This window comes from Bos mutus, chromosome 9 (genome assembly GCF_027580195.1).
Source record: "Bos mutus isolate GX-2022 chromosome 9, NWIPB_WYAK_1.1, whole genome shotgun sequence".
In the NCBI taxonomy this organism is placed as follows: domain Eukaryota; kingdom Metazoa; phylum Chordata; class Mammalia; order Artiodactyla; family Bovidae; genus Bos; species Bos mutus.
Window position 1 is genome coordinate 61,436,004 of NC_091625.1, and position 23,088 is coordinate 61,459,091.

A 23,088-nucleotide genomic window follows, 5' to 3' on the forward strand; every position below is an offset into this window, starting at 1 on the left:
AAACAAAATGAACATCAGTCTTGCCTATCTTTACTTTTTTTCAAAAGCTGTAATAGATTTTCTTTCTTTTTCCCAATAATGACTTCTTATTACAAAAATTTCTTTGGTAGCCACGTTGTAGAAGCATTTACCTTACCTTACCTTAAGTTGCTCACTCAGTCGTGTCCGACTCTTTGCTACCCCATGGACTGTAGCCCACCAGGCTCCTCTGTCCATAGGATTCTCCAGGCAAGAATACTGGAGTGGGTTGCCATTTCCTTCTCGAGGGGATCTTCCCGACCCAGGGATCAAACCCAGGTCTCCCACATTGCAGGCAGATGCTTTAACTTCTGAGCCACCAGGGAAGCCCCATAGAAGCATTTGGTTATAAGCAAATATTTTGGGAGTTATTAGCATTTGTATAAAGATTATGTTAATATTCACCTAACAGAAGTTGCAAAACAATTACCTCGTACTAAATGAGTCAGGGTTTTTATTTTAACACATACTTTTTAACATATACATTTAAGTGCATCTATCAATGGTGAATTAATGCCTTTACTCTGGGATTTAAATGTGATTGCTATATAACATGAGTACCCTGTCATAATGAAACAGTGCCTATTATTTGACAATAATTATGCGTACAATCTGGCAAAATAATTTTTTGAAAGGTAAAAGCATTTTAAGAAATGTTCCATCTTATAAGTTGGAATTTTTGTTCTCAGAGTATTAATTATTTTACACATAGCAAACCTTTAAATTATGGTACATATTAAAACCCACTCAAACGAAGGGGTAGTATAATTTATGGTAAGGAATAATATGTACATGGATGAGAAAGAACAAGATTTAAAAAGCAAAATATATATATGCTTTGTAACTAACATATTTAAGATATTTCTTGTTTAGAAGGTAGTTATTAGATAGGCAAGTTGGAGGAAGAGGGGGACACTAAACTGTATATTGGCACGCTTCCTGAAATGCATATGCATAGTAATTAGGGACATTGATTTTTAAATGTCAGCCAGCTTTTATTCTCTCCCTTTTCTAGCATCTATTTGTATGAAGTGACTATTCTTACTTCTAAAAGGAGTTTATCAAGCTTTTTGTGAACATTTGTTATATAGGAAATAAATTACCACTGCTATATATAACTAACATTAATTTTGTGATACTAGAAATTTGTGACTGATTTAAAGTTTTATTGATTTGATTAATTTCTTATTTGTCAAATGATGGTGAAGAAATTCTCCATTTCCCAACTGAGACATTTGGGGACATTTCTCATGCTTTCTACTTGCATCCAGTAAACAAATATGCCTTTAGTCGTTTATAACCTTCAACAACATGTTAAAATGTTTTACTTTAAGATTCACATTCCAAACTTAAGTAGCTTTTTGCTAAACTGGTTTAATTTATTATTGTGTTTATCTGCTATTAGCACTCTTAAAATGGCAGTCCACTCCAGTATTCTTGCCTGGAGAATCCCATGGACAGAAGAGCCTGGCAAGCCCTAGTCCATGGGGTCACAAAGAGTTGGACACAACTAAGTCGCTAACATTTAGTGGCCTTTAATACTTTATAGGCTTTTAAAGAATGTAGGGAACAGAGAATATTCCTGAAAGATAGAATATCTGTTTACCTAATTCATAAAATCGAAGATGCTTTAAAAGTGTGCTCTGTTAGTCTCACTAGACCAAGTCATTGGAAAGTTAATGTAGAGGTGGAAAATTCTTCCCTTCTCTTCTAGATTCTTTGAACCTAGATCCTGGGTTGGCAAGATTCCCCTGGAGGAGGGCATGGCAACCCACTCCAGTATTCTTGCCTGGAGAATCCCCATGGACAGAGGAGCCTGACAGGCTACAGTCCATGGGGTCGCAAAGAGTTGGACACAACTGAGCAACTCAGCACAGCACTAGGTTCTTTGGTCTAATAATTAAATTGACATAAGACAAATTAGCAGAAAACATATTTAAGTTGGTATGTACAGGATCCCCTGTGATAAGAGACTCAAGAGCAAGTTGGACAGTTGAGGCTTATGTGCTATTACTCCTTGGAAGGAAAGTTATGACCAATCTAGATAGCATATTCAAAAGCAGAGACATTACTTTGCCAACAAAGTCCGTCTAGTCAAGGCTATGGTTTTTCCAGTGGTCATATATGGCTGTGAGAGTTGGACTGTGAAGAAAGCTGAGTGCCGAAGAATTGATGCTTTTGAACTGTGGTGTTGGAGAAGACTCTTGAGAGTCCTTTGGACTGCAAGGAGATCCAACCAGGCCATTCTAAAGGAGATCAGCCCTGGGATTTCTTTGGGAGGAATGATGCTAAAGCTGAAACTCCAGTACTTTGGCCACCTCATGCGAAGAGTTGACTCATTGGAAAAGACTCTGATGCTGGGAGGGATTGGGGGTAGGAGGAGAAGGGGACGCCAGAGGATGAGATGGCTGGATGGCATCACTGACTTGATGGACGTGAGTCTGAGTGAACTCCGGGAGTTGGTGATGGGCAGGGAGGCCTGGTGTGCTGTGATTCATGGGGTCGCAAAGAGTTGGACACGACTAAGCGACTGAACTGAACTGATGCTAAGGAGTGGGAGTAGGGCCTGGGTCTTCAAAGGGGAGGAGAGTGACTTATATGTGGTATTTAGAAGTTTGCCCTGCCGTGCAGGTAGGACTTGCAGATAACATTACCATAATAGCTGTTTTTCTGGACCAGGCCCCTTATCTAAATTCTTTTAGGTAGTTAAAGGAGAGGTAAAAGTTTTTCTTGAGTCTTCTGGATCTTGATTGCCATCAGCTGAAAATAATCCACATATTAAGTGTCATATTTTAGGCCGGCATGTTCTCCCCTTCAGTAATAACGCAACTACTCACACTGTCACCTGGTGATGATGATTATAAGACACCATAGAGTAGTTACTTTAATTGTGTGCTTCTCTTACCCTGCATGACTACATGCTCCACAAGTATAGTTCTTTTTTTTTTTAATGTTTATTTATTTTTTATATTTCTGGCTCTTCTGGGTCTTCATTGCTGCACAGGGTTTTTTTCTCTAGCTGCAGTGAACAGGGGCTACTCTCTAGTTGCAATACATGGCCTTCTCATTGCAGTGGCTTCTCGATCAGAACACAGGCTCTAGGGCACGTGGATTTCAGCATTTGCAGCTCGCAGGCTCTAGAGCGTAGGCTCAATAGTTGTGGTACACAGGCTTAGTTGCTTTACAGCATGTGTGATCTTCCTGGATCAGGGATCAAACTTACGTGTCCTGCATTGACAGGTGGATTCTTGACCACTGAGCCACTAGGGAAGCCCTGATACAGCATGGTTCTAATGATGGTATTTCCTTATTCATAATGTTTCGTGTAGTCAAGAATGATGTGTGCATGCACAGTTGCTACAGTCATGTCTGACTCTTTGCGACCCCAGGGACTATAGCCTGCCAGGCTCCTCTGTCCATGGGAATCTCCAGGCAAGAATACTGGAGTGGGTTGCCATGCCCTCTTCAGGGGATCTTCCCCACTCAGGGATCGAACCCACATCTCCTACATTGCAGGCAGATTCTTTTCTGCTGAGCCACCAGGGAAGCCCCTAGAAGTCAAGAATGGTAGACCTCTTTAAATAGGAAGGAAGGATGCAGGAAAGTTAGCCAGTTTATCCCCACCCTCCAGATGGTTTTTCGCCTTTATGTGCACTTATTGTTTGTACAAAAAATAAATATTGCTTATGAAATAAAGATACGAAGTCTGACATTCTTAATGGCCCATTTAAAGCTTTCTTTGGGTTTTCATCTCCAGCTCACTTATCCCTTTCTTGAGCCATACTTGTTTCCTTTTTTGCTTCAAATCTTCTGCATTCTCAGAATTTAGTTTATAAAATTTTCCCTTTGCTTTACCCACCCATCAGAGTTAAGCCTTAATTCCACCTATTGAGGCTTCTCCAGCTCCCTCCATCGCAAGTACCTCTCACTCCACTACTTTGCAATGATAAATACCTCTGCAATAGCATTTATCAGAGACTACCTTTTGTTGTAGTTAATTGTTTGTGTGTCTGGTTTTCCTGTTAGATTTTGGGAGCGAACTATTTAGGTTTGTATTAATATTGTCTCCATAGTTAATGGTATAGAAACACAAAGAGTGTTTCTTGAATTGAACTCATGGATTTTTAAATCTATGCATTGCTGTGATTTTGCTAGAATTACTATTTTGTTGGATTGTTTTACATTTAAGTTGCCATTTTCAATGTTTACCCACCATTTTCTGAAGTATAAGAATTATTCCTCTGCTGGTTACTGTTCCATCATGCAAAAGACAAGAATAGTTGCATAGATATTAATTTTTTCATATTAAGCATCTATTATGCAAATTTTGATAATTATACAACCTTATATTTAAGGAAGAATATTTTATAAATGGTGTTTTTCTTTTCATTTGTAGGTTGCTTCCTCAGAACATTGGCCTTCTCTATGTTGGAGGTTATGAAAGACCCTTTGCACAAATCAAGGTATGATTGTTCACTTTCTAACATTTTTTCCTAGGTACAGTTTGTTCGTCCAGAACCCACTAAAATCCTTCAAGTAACTATCACAAAAATTGGGGAATGTGAATTATTAATTTTGTTTGCTTTTACATATCTCTGCTGAAATAGTACTTCGGCTTTTCAGTGAATCAGTTAGTTTAATAATCTTGCCCATAATAAATTTGACCAGTACAATTTGGTGATTAGTTAAGAAGAGTAGAATTTAGAGCTTCATTACCCTATTTTCCAGTAGAATTTTTTTGACAGCTTTATTGAGGTATAATAGACATGTAAGAAAATATACATATTTAAACTGTACAGTTTGACATCCAGTTATACTTACCCTTGTGAAACCATCATCACAATCAAGACAAATAACATATCCATCACCCCTAAAAGTGTCTTTGTGCCCCATTGAATTCCCCCACCTCCTCCCCTTCCTTTTTCTCCTCCAGTTCCCAGGTGACCACTGATCTAATCACTATGGATTAATTTGCACTTGCCAGAATTTTATCTAAATGGAATTATACTGTATTTCTTTCTTTTGGCTTCTTTGATTCAGTTATTATTTTGAGATTCACCCATGTTGTTATACTTCAGTAGTTCATTCCTTTTTATTGCTGAGTAATATTTCATTATATGGTTTTAGCACAATTTCTCTATCCTTTTACATATTGAGGGACATTTGGGTTGTTTCTACTTTTTGGCTGCTATAAATAAAGCTGCTGTGAACATTTGTATACAAGTCTGTGTATGGACATATATTTTCATTTCTCTCAGGTAAATACCTAACACCAAAATGATTGAGTTAAATGGTGAAAGTGGCTCAGTCGTGTCTGACTCTTTGCGATCCCTATACAGTCCATGGAATTCTCTAGGCCAGAATACTGGAGTGGGTAGCCTTTCCCTTCTCCAGGGGATCTTCCCAACCCAGGGATCGAACCCAGGTCTACCCACATTGTGGGCAAATTCTTTACCAGCTGAGCCATAAGGGAAGCACGAGAGTACTGGAGTGGGTAGCCTATCTCTTCTCCAGCAGCTCTTCCCAACCCAGGAATCGAACTGGGGTCTCCTGAACTGCAGGTGGATTCTTTACCAACTGAGCTATGAGGGAAGCCTGAGTTAAATGGTAGCTGTGTGTTTTAACTTTTTAAGAAACTACTAAACTATTTTCCCACCATCAGGATGAGTGCCGTTCCTCCATTTCATCATCAACATTTGGTATTGTCAGTCTTCAGTTTAGGCATTCTTGTAGGTATATAGTATTTCGTTGTAGTTTTAATTTGCTCTTCTGTAATGACTAATAATATTGAGCATCTTCTCATGTACTATTTGCCATTTATACATCTCTAGTGAGGTGTGTGTTCAAAAACTTGCCATTTTTTGTTTTTGTTTGTTTTCTTAAACTGTTGAGTTTTGAGCATTCTTTGTATCTTCTGAATATAAGTCTTTTATCAGATATGGGATTTCTCTTAACAAGACCTTCAAAGAGCAAAAATTCTTAATATTGATGGAATTCACTTTATTACTCTTTTTTCATGGCTCCTGCTTTTAGTATTGATCTAAGAAACGTTTGCCTGGCCCGGAGGCAGAAAGATTTTTCTTCTGTGTATCATTCTGGAATATTTATAGTTCTGGGTTTTACATTTAGGTTTATTATCTAATTGAAATAATTTTTGTATGTGATGCAAGGTTCAAGGTAAAGAGGAATATTGGCCTTCCTATACCCCAACCCTTTTTGGCACAAGAATATCCATTTGTTCTAAAACCATTTGTTAAAAAAGACTATCCTTTCCACCACTGCAGTGTCTTTGCATCTCAGTTGAAAATCAGTTCACCATATGTGTGTGTGTGAATCTCTATTTCAGAACTCTTTATTCTGTTCCATTGACCTGTGTGTCTATACTGTGCTGTATCAGTCATGTTCAGCTCTTTGCAACCCCATGGACTGTAGCCCACCAGGCTCCTCTGTCCACGGAATTCTCCAGGCCAGAATACTGGAGTGGGTTGCCATGCCCTCCTCCAGGGGATCTTCCCAACCCAGGGATCAAGTCCAGGTCTCCTGCATTGAATGTGGATTCTTTACCATCTGAGCCACCAAGGAAGCCCAAGAACACTGGAATGGGTAGCCTAACCCTCCTCCAGAGGATCTTCCCAACCCAGGAATCAAACCAGCCTTTCCTGCATTGCAGGCAGATTCTTTACCAGCTGAGGTACAAGGGAAGCCCCATGTGTCTATACTATAGGCCTTCACTAATATCACAGTCTTGATTTTTGTGGCTTTAAAATAAGTCATGAAATCAGGTAGTGTAAATCCTCCAAGTTTGTTCTTTTCAAAGTCCTTTCCCCTTGTGTATATGACATATTTTTATGCTTTGAAAAACAAAGGTTTTTTTCAGAGTATACTGAGCCTGAATAGGACATACAAGATATATAATACTGAGGAGGTTAGTCACATTATTGACATTATTAAATACCTTATTTAGCTACCATAGCATCAGCATTTCTTTAAATACCTTCCTTAGTTTAACTTAAGACACTCAAAAGTCCATGTTAAGGTCTTAAGTTGTGAACCCTCTTGAATGTTTCTGATTCCCTAAGTAATGACAGGAATTCAAGTACTTTGTGTTTTTTTTTCCCCTATTTTTAACATCCCTGGAACACAAGTGGAGTTGCCGAGAGTCTCTTCATAAGCCTCCCTCACTATCCTGTTCACCAAATTCTACAGTAAAACCAGGAATCCTGATAAGTTTCAGCAGAAACATTTCTAAAAGCCCAACTTTTTTTCCTATCCACTGATTTGGAAAATTCTCTTTCCCCTTATTAGAACTGAAATAATGAAAAAGTGAGAGAGATATCTGATACATTTAAGGAAGGGTGGAATTTGTGTGTGTGTATGTCTGTTACATGTTACATGTTACATGTTATCTCAAAAACAAGTATATGTATCAGGGTGATTCCTCCATCACTCACCTCATCCATTAACATATCATTTTCTTTATTTCTATCAAGCCCAGTGACAGAGGAAAATCCTTTGTCAACCCTTTATGCCTGGATAATCAACTCAATAGAAAAAAGTCCATTATTTTAGGGCATGTTTTTCCTTTGATGTTTCCATGGGAAAGATTTCTTTCATATGCTATGAAAGGATTTCTTATCCTCATTAATTATTGAGGTTCTTTTATAATTCCTGTGGTTCTTATGAAAATGCTATATAGATCCTATCTAATTAGAATGCTTACAAGTTAATTGGAAAGCAATAAAAAAACAAACAAAAACCCATAGTTTAAATGCTTGAGATTAGGCTAGAAATTTAAGTTTCTTTCTCTGCCCCTTACCTTGCATCTGACTTCTTTTGGTCATGAAGTACCAGTATTTTTCTCTCTTTAAATGTAATGATACTATATTATATGGTATAGATATCATATATAACCTTTAATAAATGGAAATGGCTTTGCTTTTCTTGAGAGAATATTGGTTGGAATTTTTATAAATCAAGATAGGCGTTTGTTCATTTGAATATTTAAGAAAAGGAATTCTCATTTCATTAACATCACAAGACTAAATGTGAGTGGCTTGGTGTTAGAGGTTACATTTGCTAAAGAGAAATTTCATGGTTGTATGTCTAAAAAGGAGCTCCAATTTATAAAGATCAGAAAGAAAAAGAAAAACACAAAAAGGGTGATAGATACTTGGACAAGCATTAAATGAGTTCAGCAATTTGCTATAGGGTGACAATAGATGTATGTACTGTTAGGGTATAATATGAATTGTTACCACCATCTTTCTCTCCCTCCCTCCTTCACACCCTAGATACAGATGTGTGCAAACATGGAACTTCATTATAGTTTCAGACCAGCACATCTATATGCTAGCTTCAGGTTTCATTATTTTTAGAGGAAGTTATTCCAACTTTGCCTTTTGCATCTCCTAACACCTTCTATAAGTCATTGGAAGGTTCTTTTTTCAAAGAAGCTCAGTCCTTAAGTTTTCATGGGAAATTTGTCATCCGAAGAACTTGATTTTAAACACACATGATTATGCTCTTATTTTCCTAAAATATGATAAACTAAATAAAACACTAATCATCTTATAATGAGTTATAATACAGTGTAAGAAAAGAATTGTCTCACATATCCACAGCTACTGTTGAGTGCTGTAAATGAAGCACATTTCACCTTCATCCAATACTAACTTCTGTCACCATCATTGAGATTAAGACAGGTTTCTAAATGTACTGGGTTGTGTGTGACTTAGGGTTTTCTTAAGAAAGAAATAGATTTCATTATATCTTTATATTCAGTCTTTGAAATTCAAAAGAAACATTTTGATTAAAGTGAAATTTTACTTAATTCCTCTTCCTATGCTTTCAGGTTGTCAGAAACTTTTTGGGGTGGTTATTTCTATATGTCTTTGCGTAATACCTTTGTCTTAGTTCAGTGTGTGTATAGTCCTGTTATCCATAGTTTATTTTTATGGACATGGTCAAGTTTAAATTATAGTTTACATTGTACACCTATTATTCAGTGTTGTTTTCTAAAGCATTTTATAGTCTGATAAAAATCTCAATGCTATTCTCATAGGGTTCTAGTCCTGGAGGCTCCACTTAGCAGCCAGAACACATAAAATAAAGATTGAAGCCTGTCAGCATCACTTTTAATCAACTTAGTGGTTGTTATGGAGAGTCTCAAGGCCACAGGGCTGTCCCTCCCTGCCAGGCTTGATATTAGTTGCCTCTTGCAGTTCTGTCAACTCAAGAAGTGTGTGAAGCTGTGAGGCTGAGTCACATACAGTTTCCACTTTGACACCGCAGAACAGCTGAAACATGTCTTCTGTATTTTAACTATGAATTCCATGCAGCAGCCATATGTGAAAAGTAAGGAATATAAACATTATTCTGAAGCAGTTATTTTATAATCAGTACAGCTGAGTTATTCTCTGCCTCATGCCCAGTTCCATCCCTGCTGAGGAACTGGGTGCCATTAGTCACAGTCTCATACTCTAAGCTTTCTGAGCTTCAATTTTTAAAAGTCTCTTTACAGCCCAGGAAATGTATGATTGGTGTTTGTATCCATATGCATATGCAGTAGGTACAAAAAAGACTCCAAAAGAGATGGGGTCTCTCTTAGAGAATTCTGAAAAAGCTAAGAAGATTGATTCTGTTTGTTCACTGACTGATGGTGTTTTAAAAAATGTGTGGCTCATTAGATCAGTCAGTTCAGTTCAGTCACTTAGTCATATCTCTTTGTGACCCCATGGATGGCAGCATGCCAGGCTTCCCTGTCCGTCACCAACTCCTAGAACTTGTTCAGACTCAGGTCCATCGAGTCAGTGATGCCATCCAACTATTTCATCCTCTGTCATCCCCTTCTCGTCTTCTGTCGTCCGCTTCTCCTCCTGCCTTCAATCGTTCCCAGCATCAGAGTCTTTTCCAATGAGTCAACTCTTCGCATGAGGTGGCCAAAGTACTGGAGTTTCAGCTTTAGCATCATTCCTTCCAAAGAACACCCAGGACTGATTTTCTTTAGGATTGACTGGTTTGATGTGCAGTCCAAGGGACTCTCAAGAGTCTTCTCTAACACCACAATTCAAAAGCATCAATTCTTCAGTGTTCAGCTTTCTTTATGGTCCAATTCTCACATCCATAACATGACTGCTGGAAAAACTATAGCTTTAACTATGCGGATCTTTGTCGGTAAAGTCAAGCCTCTGCTTTTTAATATGCTGTCTAGGTTTGTCATAGCTTTTCTTCCAAGAAGCAAGTATCTTTAAATTTCATGCTGCAGTCACCATCTGCAGTGATTTTGGAGCCCAAGACAATAAGATGTGTTACTGTTTCCGTTGTTTCCCCATCTGTTTGCCATGAAGTGATAGGACCGGATGCCATTATCTTTGTTTTTTGAATGTTGAATTTTAAGCCAGCTTTTTCACTCTCCTCTTTCACTTTCATCAAGAGGTTCTTTAGTTCTCTTCACTTTCTGCTATAAGGGTGGTGTCATCTGCATATCTGAGGTTATTTCTCCCGGCAATCTTGATTCTAGCTTGTAATTCATCTAGTCCCACATTTCGCGTGATGTGCTCTGCATATAATTTAAATAAGCAAGGTGACAGTATACAGCCTTGACGTACTCCTTGCTCAATTTGGAACCAGTCTGTTGTCCCGTTCTAACCGTTGCTTCTTGACTTGCATACAGATTTCTCAAGAGGCAGGTCAGGTGGTCTGGTATTCCCACAGTTTTGTGATCCACAAAATTTTTCACGGTTTTGTGATCCACACAGTCGAAGGCTTTAGCATAGTCAGTGAAGCAGAAGCAGATGTTTTTCTGGAATTCTCTTTTATTTTCTGTGATCCAACGGATGTTGGCAGTTTGATCTCTGGTTCCTCTGCCTTTTCTAAATCCAGCTTGAGCATCTGGAAGTTCACAGTTCACATACTGTTGATGCCTAGCTTGGAGAATTTTAAGCATTACTTTGCTAGTGTGTGAGATGAGTGCAATTGTGCAGTAGTTTGAACATTCTTTAGCATTGCCTTTCTTTGGGATTAGAATGAAAACTAACGTTTTCCAGTCCTGTGACCACTGCTGAGTTTTCCAAATTTGCTGGCATACTGAATGGAACACTTTCATAACATCATCTTTTAGGATTTGAAATAGCTCAACTGGAACTCCATCATCTCCACTAGCTTTGTTAGATCAATGTATTTTACTGAAGGGAATTATTTAATATTGACACTTCTCAATCTCTAAGGTAGCTAAAGTATTATATCAGATAAAGATGCAGGCTGTAGAACTGAGTATTCTGGTTTAGTGGCTTCCATACTTGTCACTGTGAACCTGTAGGACTGTAATTTTCATTGAGTTCCAGTACACATACACGTACATGCATTTATATACACACAATGTAAACCAAAGTTCCAAAAGAAGTGTGATGTAACCACTGTATTCTCCACTGTGTTCTGTTTATTTTTCTGTTGACTTAGTTTTTAAATGTGGGTCTCAGCACACTCGGTTAACTTCTCTCCTTGGAAAATGGGTCACGACTCACCAGCACTGCTGCGAGGTAGGACTTGTCCAGCTAATGCTGCCATCTGCCATGTTGATGCAGTACAGGAGAGTGGAGGAAGCTTACCTGCCCCTGAGTTGATGCTAGCCCTTGGCCTGGCTTTGGAGGGGACATCATGGTTGCTGGGGAGAGGGAGGAAGAGAGCATAGGAAAAGATTATTGAGAGTGGAGGTAAGGTGTTTTATGGAGCCAAGCAAAGCTTCTTTCTGTTTCAAGAGAACCCTAATTCTCAAGAACAAAAAAGAACCTTCCACACCTACTCTGTCTTTCAAATGATTTCATGTATTTTGAAGATAAATTAAGATCCTCCCAGATTAACAAACAGAAAGAAACAGATGAGTGAGAAATTGAGAGAAAGCAGTGGAAGCGTATCTAGATTTGTGGATTTGTGTGCCATATTCATTGAATAAGTTTTCTGTAGTACAGTGAGCAGAAAGGTAAATTTTCAGTGTCTCATATTGCAGTAATCAGAGCAGGCATGAATATTTCTTTGTTGAAAGCAGATTCAAAAAGTGAAAGAAGCTTTAAAAAAAAACAAAACACCCCACAAACTGTTGTAAAAGCCAAAAGTCTGTCTGCTTCTGTGCAATAGCTATTAAGTCGCTGACAGCATTTTATCTTGTATACTTGCTACCAGAGTGCTTCAGGACCCTTGCAGGGCTCTCTGTGAGCCCATATTATAACTTTCTGGACGTTTAAAATCATGCATTGTTACCAACAAGTCACATAGAAATTGCACTTAGGGTTCCAAAATGTATTCAATAGCAGTAGTTTTCCTGCCATTTTTACCAAGGCCCTTTGGGCTATGTTATTGCCAGAATTGAGTAACACTTCAGGCCTGTAGTCATACATGTCTTAGTTTCAGTATTCTTACCTTCATGTCCTTAAAAAACTTACCTATAAGAATTCGAATTCCATAGGGCTAGACTGTGTCTTGTGTACGTCTGTATCCTCAACAGTTAACCTAGTGCCTACGATGTAAAAGCACTAAATAAATATTTGTTAACAGTATTATTGAAGAATGCCTAGAAAACCAAGTATTTTTTTTATTATTACTAAGGTAGAGTTGATATGTAACATAATATTAGTTTCAGATATGCAACGTAATGATCTGATATTGTATACATGGCAAACAATCATTACAGTCAGTCTACTTAATATACATCACCTTGTGTGTGTATATTTAGTCACTCAGTCGTGTCTGACTCTTTTGTGACCCCATGGACTAGCCTGCCAGCCTCCTCTGTCTGTGGGATTTCTCAGGCAAGAATACTAGAGTGGGTTGCCGTTTCCTTCTCCAGGGGATCTTCATAATCCAGGGATCAAACTCATATCTCCTGCGTCTCATGCATTGGCAGGTGGATTCTTCACCACTGAGCCACCTGGGAAGCCCTTACTCTTTAGCAACTTTCAAGTAATATAAAATATGGTGTAACTTTCCAGTATACAATATGGTATTATTAACTGTGGGCTTCCAGGTGGTGCTAGTGGTAAAGAATCTGCCTGCCAGTGCAGGAGACTTAAGAGAGGTAGGTTCAATCCCTGGGTTGGGAAGATCCCCTGGAGACGGACATGGCAAGCCACTCCGGTATTTTTGCCTAGAGAATCCCATGGACAGAGGAGCTTGGCAGGCTACAGTCCATAGGGTCACAGAGTTGGACACAACTGATGCTACTTAGAATGCATGCATACACATTAACTATAGTCACCATGCTGTGATGGACAGGGAAGCCTGGCATGCTATAGTCCATGGGGTCACAAAGAGTTGGACACAACTGAGCAGCTGAACTGACCGACCATGCTGTTAGATTACATCCCCAGAACTTATCTCCCTTATAATTGGAGGTTTGTACCTTTTAAGGCCTTTCATCTATTTTCCCCACCCTCATCCACTGCCTGTGGCAACGACTAATCTCTTCTCTGTATCTATAAACTTGTGTTTTTTTTGGTTGTTGTGTAATTTTTTTGTTTTTTAATTACCAAGTATTTACCATGAAGTTCATCAGAATATTTAAAACTCTGGTTCTAATTGCATATATATTTACTGCCTTAAAACTTTATTTTCTGATCTCTGTTGTGTCTTGAGTTGGGATGTCTTTGAGGCAATATAAATTAATTTTCTAATTTAAGATTGTGGTTGTAAATTATTATTAATATAGTAGCTCTATTTGAAATGTAGATTTCATGAATACATTATTCTGAGAACATTTTAAAAATAGTCTTCAAATTATTTTCCAGTTAAGAAAGTTAGCATTTTTCTTAGCTGTAAATTCCAGTTACTTTCTATCTCTCTTGAGTTAGACACTTTATAGAAAAATATTAGAAATCATTTTAGCATATTCTAGTTTTTCTTTTTGAAAACCAGATTTAGTATATCAATGTGACTCTTATTGTAAATGTGGTTTAGAGAGAAAAAGACTAAGCTTTTTTTTTTTTTGAATTTTGAAATGTTCTCAGAAGAAAATGGTATCATGTATTTAGGTATTCATAATGCAGCAGACATCCTATTTTGGTGAAAGGAAATAACAGTGTTTCTTAACCTGTTGGGTTTTTTCCCTACGAATATTTTACTTCTAAAAAGAATTTCAAAGGCACTGCTGCTGCTGCTTCTGCTAAGTCGCTTCAGTCGTGTCCAACTCTGTGCGACCCCATAGACTGCAGCCACCAGGCTCCCCCGTCCCTGGGATTCTCCAGGCAAGAATACTGGAGTGGGTTGCCATTTCCTTCTCCAATGCATGACAGTGAAAAGTGAAAGTGAAGTTGCTCAGTTGTGTCCGACTCTTAGTGACCCCATGGACTGCAGCCTACCGGGCTCCTCCGTCCATGGGATTGTCCAGGCAAGAGTACTGGAGTGGGATAACCATGTAAATAAAAGATCATATCTAAAGTGACTATTGTTGAGGTCATATTTCTGACAAATGCCATGGTTTCTGATCTAGATTATATGCTAGACTTCTGGAAGTTATATATTTCATTTTCTTCCCACAAAAAGAGAAAAAGAATTTCTCCAGTAAGTAGCCAATTGGGAAGGCATATTTACTTGTCCTCTTGCCTAATAAAGTTTTAGTAACCTTCTCTCCCCCTCTGCCAAGGCAGAGGTAGCAATAAAGACCATTTCAAGAGTTATATGGCCATGATTCAGGCAGTTAGGAACACTCCAGATTGGTGTTCTCTTCCTTGACTCTTCAAGTAACAAACTATGAAGCTTTGAGCCTAGATAATACAAATCCATTAATGTTGCCAATGATTTATAATCAGCACTATTAAAGTTACTACCTTGAGCACCTTCAGGAATTTGAAATTACTGTAGTAAATGCTATTTTGTCAGAAGTAGATATTATAAGGTGTGAGTAGGAGGGTTTTCTTTGTCTTAAACAGGTATTTAAAAATACAGTCAAATAAATCCAAGTATCTCTTTAGTTTTTTCTAAATAGTGAGCTACATATTTGTTTTCTTCACATCTCCAGATTTCATTTGCTTGTTAGAATTATTTTCCAGTAAGTAAAAATGACAAGCTTGTAGTTCAGAAAACTCACAAACTATACTAAATGAAATGTAAGGTTTGGAGAAACTATTATAAATTTAACATTGCAAATACAAGATACCATTTGGATTCTTTCAACAGTGTCACCAGATCATAACATTAATGCTACAAGGAAATAGCTTCATGAGTCTCATCTGCTGAAGTAATATGTTCTTTCTAGTACTAAAGTACTTTTAATCGTTTTATACTAAGCTTCCAGTCTGATAGTAGTCACAATATCAGAACAATACTGTGATACTGTTCTGTTGTGTGTTCACGATATAGAACACACATCATATATCTTTAAAAAAAATTAATCAATCTAGAATCTTTGTAGATAGACACATAAAATGACATTTTAGATTATTTGGCTATCCAAAATTTCTTCTCAATAGATTGCAATATTTTAGAATCAGATTTGACTTTCTAGGTTTTAACTAATAAAAGTGGTTGTCTAGTGGAAAATTCATTTTGTGTAAAACATTTTTGTAGCCAAAGAAGGCTGAAACTTTGAAAAATAGTATAGAAGAATATTTAAATTAAATGTACCTCTAATGTATCTTTTTTCTTTTTTTTGCATTTTATCAAATGTTACAACCATGTTTCTCTCTTTGGATATCTAATTTTTTTTTTTTTTAATGCTTTGTCAGTATTTGAAAACTTTCTAACACAAAGAAGGAAAACAGGGTAATATATTTGTTTAAAAAGCAAAAGCATAAACAATTAGTTCAGTTAGTACTGTTATCAAGCAAATAAAAATCATAACCAACATTTATTGAGCACCAAGTGTCAGGCACTATTCTAATTAATTCTCAGACAGCCTGTAAAGTATAGGTACTCTTAGCATTTTCAGTTTTATGGATCAGGAAGACATAGAAGACAACAGATAGTTTATATTATATTGTGTCCTATGGAGTATTATTTTAGTGGATGCTATTTAGTAATTACTCTTTATGTTACATTATATATAGTATATTATATTTCTTGAAACCCTTCTGAGTTTTGCTTGTACAGCTGGTGAGATTTATCCTTGTAATTGGTGTAATACCAGTTAAGACCCAGATTAGACTAAATGACTTGACCAGAGGAAATAGGATTCTACCACAAGGATCACGATGGAGTCATTGTGGTTTATTTACGAATAAAGAGATGAGAGTATAAAGAGCACAAAGTTACAATCTTACCTCTGCTACCTATTTAGTCATTGTTAAGTGTTTATGCTCATTAATTGTAAACAGTAAAAGCTGAGAGTCTTGTATTGAGAACATTTGTGAATTGCTAAGAGATTAAAAGGCTTCTAATTACAATATCTTCTGATCTAGTTGTGGAGTATTTTCCTTTTTGTTCCCAAAGCATCTGTTTTGGAGTTTATTGTGTCATATATTTCTCCTTAGCCATGATTTTTTAAAAAGGCTTTAGAGAGGCTCACCCTCCTTGTTGTTTTTCTTTTGTAGTAAATGCTTTTTATTTTATCTTTATTACTTCTTAATATCCAAGAGATTTGGGTGAAAGTATTATGTGGTTATTAATTTAAAATAGTCTCTAGAAATCTATTTATTTACGAACCAGCTGGGAAGAAATCAGGTATATAAACAAATCACCTGAGCATTTTTTGTGCTTTGATTAGCTCAGAAAGAAAAAGTACCTCCTATGCAAGATTTTTTCCCACCAGGTGTGACAGTTTTGCTAAATAAAGTGAAAAACAGTTTCTCATTTTCTGACTCAAAGTTGAGTATGCTTTGTGAGCATAGCTGGAATTAAAGCATTTTAATGTTTTTCAAGATCAGTGTATCTTGGAGGAATTTTGATGATTCAGGGCTGATTTTAGCCACAGAAGGAACTAGAGCAGAATTGCAGAGAAGGAACAGATGTTTTCTAAGTTTCAGGATGAGTAGGTTGGTTGCATAGCACAAGGGTAATTGGATGATGTCGAAAGCAGTGACAGTGAAAATAAGCAGAGAGATGTTCTCAGGGTGGTTATGGTTTAGCAAAAGGATGAATGAAATAAGGCAACATGCATATGATATAGGTCATGAGATGTCACAAAGTGGAGTTTTCTGCAGCGGCATGGGGCCACGCAAGGAAAAGGTAGACATTGTATTAGTGGAGTAAGTTACTACCAGTGATAAATTATTCCATTCTCTTTATCCTATTAAAAGAATTTAGACTCCCATGCCCTCATAGGGCTTCTTATCCATAATGAATAAAATCTTGAGTCTGTTGAGGATTTTCAATAGCCTTTATGATTTACTAAATCAATGCAATTATGGAAAATGGGAGAAAAAAGTGAAGACATGTCTATTCTTTTGAATTCTCCTCATTCTTGGTGGAGTCACAAATGTCCTTAATAAATCTGCCTTCTTCAGGGCCAGGCCTCTGCTTCACTCAGTCATGTTGGCAGTTAACTAATGGTCACCTGAGTGACTTGAGGTAGAGCCATGTCGCTTTCTTCCTTCAAGCCTCCTGCTCCTTGATAGTTTCTGTTGTAGGCATCTTGACACTCTCTGGTATAAATTCAGTGACCTGTTTTGGACCTTGAGAACCTTGCCTACTAGTTTGCTTTTTTTGTTGTTTGTTTTTAAATCATCACCAAGAGTGGCTTCCTGTTGCCCACTGTAGCAAAGGTAAATTCCACTGGGCTTTCCCATGCTCTTGTCCCCTTGTTTCTGCTACCTCCCACATCCCTCTAATGCTGACAGTTCTCTATCCCTTTGACTATACATACTATTCTCTTATCCATTCCGTATCACAGAATTGACCTGCTAATCAAAAGGCAGCATTAATTAGGTATATATATACAGGTATTTTGGTGAAGACAGGGATATAAAGATTAATATTTTCTCAGTAGCCTATAAAGGAAAAGACTCTGAAAAAACAATATATATATATAAATATAAACGAATCACTTTGCTGTATACCTGAAACTAGCACAACACTGTAAATCAACCATACTTCAATTAAAAAATACAATAAAACTTAAAAAATATTTTATCTGCCCCCAACCTATTAATAGTCTGGTTGGTGACATGGAAAGGAATCTCTTTGTGAAAAGATATATAATGAAAGGTAGGAAGTGATGTGTTTGCTTGGACTTCGCTATAAATGTCAGAAGTTGAGGAAGAACTGTGTGCTGGGGCAGTTGAAGTGGGATTTATAAAGTGAAGAAGAACTGTGTTCTACCAATTAGGTATATAACAGTGTGTGTGAGAGAGAGAGAGAGACTGAGACTTTGTCTTTCTCTGTTTACTGTTAAGAATAAGAGGATGACAGGTGTTCTAGGGAAGCAGAAGACATAAAACATGGAGTGGAGCTATAAAAGTTTTGCCTTGAGTATAAAAGCAGTTTATTTAAGAAAGTAATCCGAGATAGGGTTGAAGAGGTAAATCAGTGTTAAGAGAATTAAAAAAACAGAAACAAAAAACAGCCACACTAACAGTGAAACTATACAGACCATTTTAAGAAATTTTAATTTGGAACTGGGCTGGGGGGCCTAACACTTTTTTAGAGAAAAATGAAAAGTTTAGGTGAGAACCAAACTCACCATCAAGAACAGACATTTTCTTGGTGATTCATTTGAGTATTTCAGATGGCTTCTGTAGGCCCAGATAAAGTCACTAACAACAATGCTCACTGCCATGGACAATGACAGAAGGGTCCTGGATTCCTAAAGTCATAATTGTCAGGTAGTAAAATGTTTTTATATCTTCTTCACATTATTTGAAGTGGAACTACTATAAAAATAGTTCAAATTAATGTTTCTATTTGTTTTGTTTTTTCCCGTCATTCTCTTCCTGCTCAAGTGGAACTATTATTTGTGACAGGAAGTGAATGCACTAGAGAACCTTTCTTAATGTGACTAGTTATACTTTTGAATCTGACAGTTCAAGTCACGGAAGATCTTGGTTTTCCATAGTTGTTTTTTCAGTTATTTTCATCTCCTTTTGTGTGTCTTGAGAAGTTAAGATTAAACCTGAGTCTGTTAGACATAGTTTTCACAGGGGGGACTGTATTCTGGAAAAACACAACAAATTGATTGGTTCAGGTTTGTTCAGCGCAGATTTTTATTGTGAGAAGGAAATCAGTTCATAATACCTTTTTCCCCACAGAAGGTGATAATTACCCTTTGTTGTTGCTTTCACAACTTATTTATTTAGAGAGTTATCTTCAAGATTTTGACTTTTAAAACAGCATCAACACTGTGTTATTGAGTTAAATAATTGTTTACAAAGAATACACAAATAAGTCTAAAAATCTAGCTCCTCTAGTGTACCATTTTCATTAAAATTTCCTTCAGTGTTTCTACACAGTAATCTGGAAGCAGAAACCTGAACTCTAGTGATATACTACCCCGTAGTAGAATTTGCATATTTCTGATTTTATATACATATATATATATTCTTTCTTTTGGAAATAAAAACCTTTGACATTACTTTTAAAGTTAAATGTTTTTGTGAAGATCAGTGATAATATACAAAAACAGCTCTGGCATAAATGGAATGCTAGCATATGCTTGTACTAGGAATAGAAAAAAAATAAGGTATTTTTATGAAGTGCAAAAGAAATCATTTTTATTCAGTGCATATTATATACCCAGGATATATTATACCTCCTAATGTTTATAAAGTCTTACAAAGTAAATACTATTTCTATTTACAGATGAGAAAATCAAGACACAGAGAGGTTAAATAACTTAACCCCTGGTCATGCAACCAGTAAATGATATATTGTAATTGGGATCAGAACTCAGGTTCTCCTGACTCCCTAAGCCCAGTCTCTTTGTTCTTTACAGCACTGTTTTTGTGAAAATATTGCTAATTTAAATTTTCCATTGGAGATGTTGATCATGTATTCCAAGGGAGTCAACTCACACAACTGTGCATTGAATAGAGCAAGCTCCATAGAAATGCAAGACAATGAAGAGTTCAGTTACCCAATATCTTCATCATTTAATGAAAATTTTCCCATGTAGCTTTTCTAAGCAAGCATTTATGTTAATTTTTTCCCTTTGATACATTGAAAGTAACTCTACCTCCTTAAAGTGTTCTATAATTTACATAACTTTGAGTATCATCTTGGGCTATTTGCCTGTGTTTTAATAAAGTGATAGCCTCATTCCTCTTAAACCAGTTGTGCATGCTGCATGCTAAGTCGCTTCAGTCGTGTCTGACTCTTTGTGACGCTATGGACCGTAGCCAGCCACGTTCCTCTGTCCATGGGATTCTCTAGGCAAGAGAGAATACTGGAGAGGGTTGCCATGCCTTCCTCCAGGGGATCTTCCTGACCCAGGGACTGAGCCTGTATCTCTTATGTCTCCTGCATTGGCAGGCAAATTCTTTACCAGTAGTGCCACCTGGGAAGCCCAAGCCATCTTAAACCAATTATTGCTTCAGAAAGTGGCCCAGGATGATTGTGCTTTGGGGTTTGTAATTTGCTGTCAACTATTATTTCTCAGAGTCAAATTCTGACAGTTCCTTTCTTGCTGCTTTTTTTTTTCCTGTCAGTAACTTAAAAAGTGCCAAAATTTCTAGGGAACGTTAGGAACTAAACTTGTTAAATCAGTAACCTTAATTTGCACCCAATTATATACATCCATAAGCTTTGACCAGTGGGACTAAAGGTGTCTATACACCCTCCTAGAAAAAGTGTGGTACTTTCATTCATTGTTATTGCATTCATATTTTTTTTTAAATAAGGTATTAATTCTGCTGTGTTTGCCTCAAGACAGTACTGCACTTCTGTAACGTTTTGTTTGCTAGAACGGCCTACAAACTTACCCTTTTTTTCTTTTAATTATGTACACTGGTTCTCACGATCCTAAATATTTGAACGTAGTTCTGCTTACTGGTTGTATAAGTGTGAATACAGCCAAGAAGTCAGAAAGCCTCAGCAGCTCTGCTCGGAAATGACATTCTTTCATCTGCAGTGGTTTCTTTTCTTCAGTGAGCCCGCTGCTGCCTTTCCTCACCGTCTCTTTTCCTCACCGTGCCAGTCGTTGATGTCTCTGTCACCGCTACTCACAGCCACCCCAAGTGATGTAAAACAGGTTTGGAACTTAATAGTACTTTTCCCAAAACACGTGTGTATCTTCAGGCTTCTCAGGCAGAGTGGCTGAAACAGTTCTGCCTTCTTTTCTCCTGTCAGCCAGTGCTGTGCAGGAGTTTTCATGTTTGTGTTGCGGCAGTAGTGCTGCGTGGCTTGTAATCCACACATCTCTTTTAGGCACATCTGCAGATTTAGATGCTTCCCTCATGTCTACAACGCAAAGCTCATCTCTGCTGCCTGAGTGCTCCTGGTGTATAGCACGGTGTCAGTGTAGTTCAGCTTCACCATGGTCGTTTCAAAGAAAACACACAGGATAGCTTCCACATAAACTGGAAGCTTTTCTACCAAACTAGAAATATGCTGATGGCAGGTTCCAGGCACTTAAAATGGCACTATATTCTTATTAAGAGGAACCTCTTAGAGGATGGTTTCATCTTAATTAATTTTACAGTTGATAAGGCCCCTTTCTGATTTTCTTTTGGGGGCTTACAACTTAAACATAAGATGCTGGGTTCTCCTGAATATACAATTAATATGTATTCAGAAATGGGTCATCCATAATGCCACAGTTTTATGTGGTCATTTATAGCTGTGGAGTAATAGCCTCCTGGTGACTCTCAAATCTTTACCTCATTTTTCTCTTAAACCACAGTTTTGAATCTTCAGATACCTTCTGGACAGTTATATTTGACTCTTTCAAATCATCTCAGATTTGCTTATTTTTTGTTATGCATATTTTTTTGATATGAACATTTAATGACTTCCTGCATCACTCAGTCATTAAACTTAAATTTATTAGGTACCCATTATGTGCCATGTTCTTGGAGAGACATTGGGATCAGAGCAGTGAATAAGACTGACATGGTCCCTGCTTTGGTGTAGTTTACTGTGTAATGTACCAGACTGCTGACTGAATCAGGTCTTCAGGAGTGATATAATTATAGGGAAGTGATTATAATGATAGGGAAGATAAGGGGTAATTTGGATAGAGGGCAAGGGTTTGTATCTTCTTCTAGTGAGTTGGGAAGACCTCCCTAAAGAAGTCAAATTTAAGCCCAAAATGGAAGGGCGTGAAGGAGTTAGATGAGTGGGGGCAAGCTGGTCTCTCAATGGTAATACCAAGAGAAAACTAACAGTAAATTAGTTAATGCACGCAAGACACCTAGAACATTGCCTGGCCCTGAGCGTGGCTGTTGTCTTCACCACCTTTGTCATTGTCATCAGTCATTGATTTATTCAGGTGCTCAAATAAACATTGATTGAGCATATGCCAAGTGCTGGCTATCTTTCAGTACTGTGATGGGATTCAGAAATGAAAAATTGTAAAATCTGCCTTTTCAGGAACTTAAGGTGTGTATGTGTGCTGTGCTCAGTCAGTCAGTCGTGTCCGACTCTCTGTGATCTTATGGACTTTAGCCCTCCAGGCTCCTCTGTCCATGGGATTTTCCAGACAAGTATACTCAAGTGGGTTGCCATTTCCTCCTCTATGGGTAAGATATGTATACAAATGGCTAAAAAGCAAAGACTGTACGGTGAGAACAGTAAGGGAGGTATGAGCCCATTTCTGTTAAGGAACAGTCCTTTCTTTCTGGGAATGGTATATAATCTATGTCATGTACTTGGCAAATAATCTTATACTGTCTATAAAATCGTTTATTTTCCTGTATTCTTATTTAACTTTTAGGATTTTGCATATGTAGATCTTTACTTGCCACTGAAACATTCCATGTTTGAATTGAGAAAGTATGTATCCCACCCACTGAAGTAGATGAATAGTAGGTGCTCTGAATGTTAATGAATGATCCTGGAAACATATTAAACTTTTTAGGGTTACTTATACAAAACCCTCATAATTGCTAGAGGCCTTTATAATGATGGTATCACGTGCCTTAGAGGGACTCAATATAAAGAAATAAAGAAATAGATGTCACCTCTTTTAAAAAAATGTTCTCCATATTATTCTTC

The 23,088-nt window shown here is 37.3% G+C and overlaps 1 protein-coding gene across 1 annotated transcript in view; it reads left to right on the forward strand.

Annotated features, from left to right (window-relative positions):
• RNGTT (RNA guanylyltransferase and 5'-phosphatase) overlaps positions 1-23,088 on the forward strand; it is a 241,097-nt gene that overhangs the window by 193,210 nt on the left and 24,799 nt on the right. Inside the window, exon 14 of the mRNA XM_005889293.3 lies at positions 4,415-4,481. Coding sequence (XP_005889355.1) covers positions 4,415-4,481 — 67 coding nt within the window. The remainder of the gene's footprint in view (positions 1-4,414; positions 4,482-23,088) is intronic.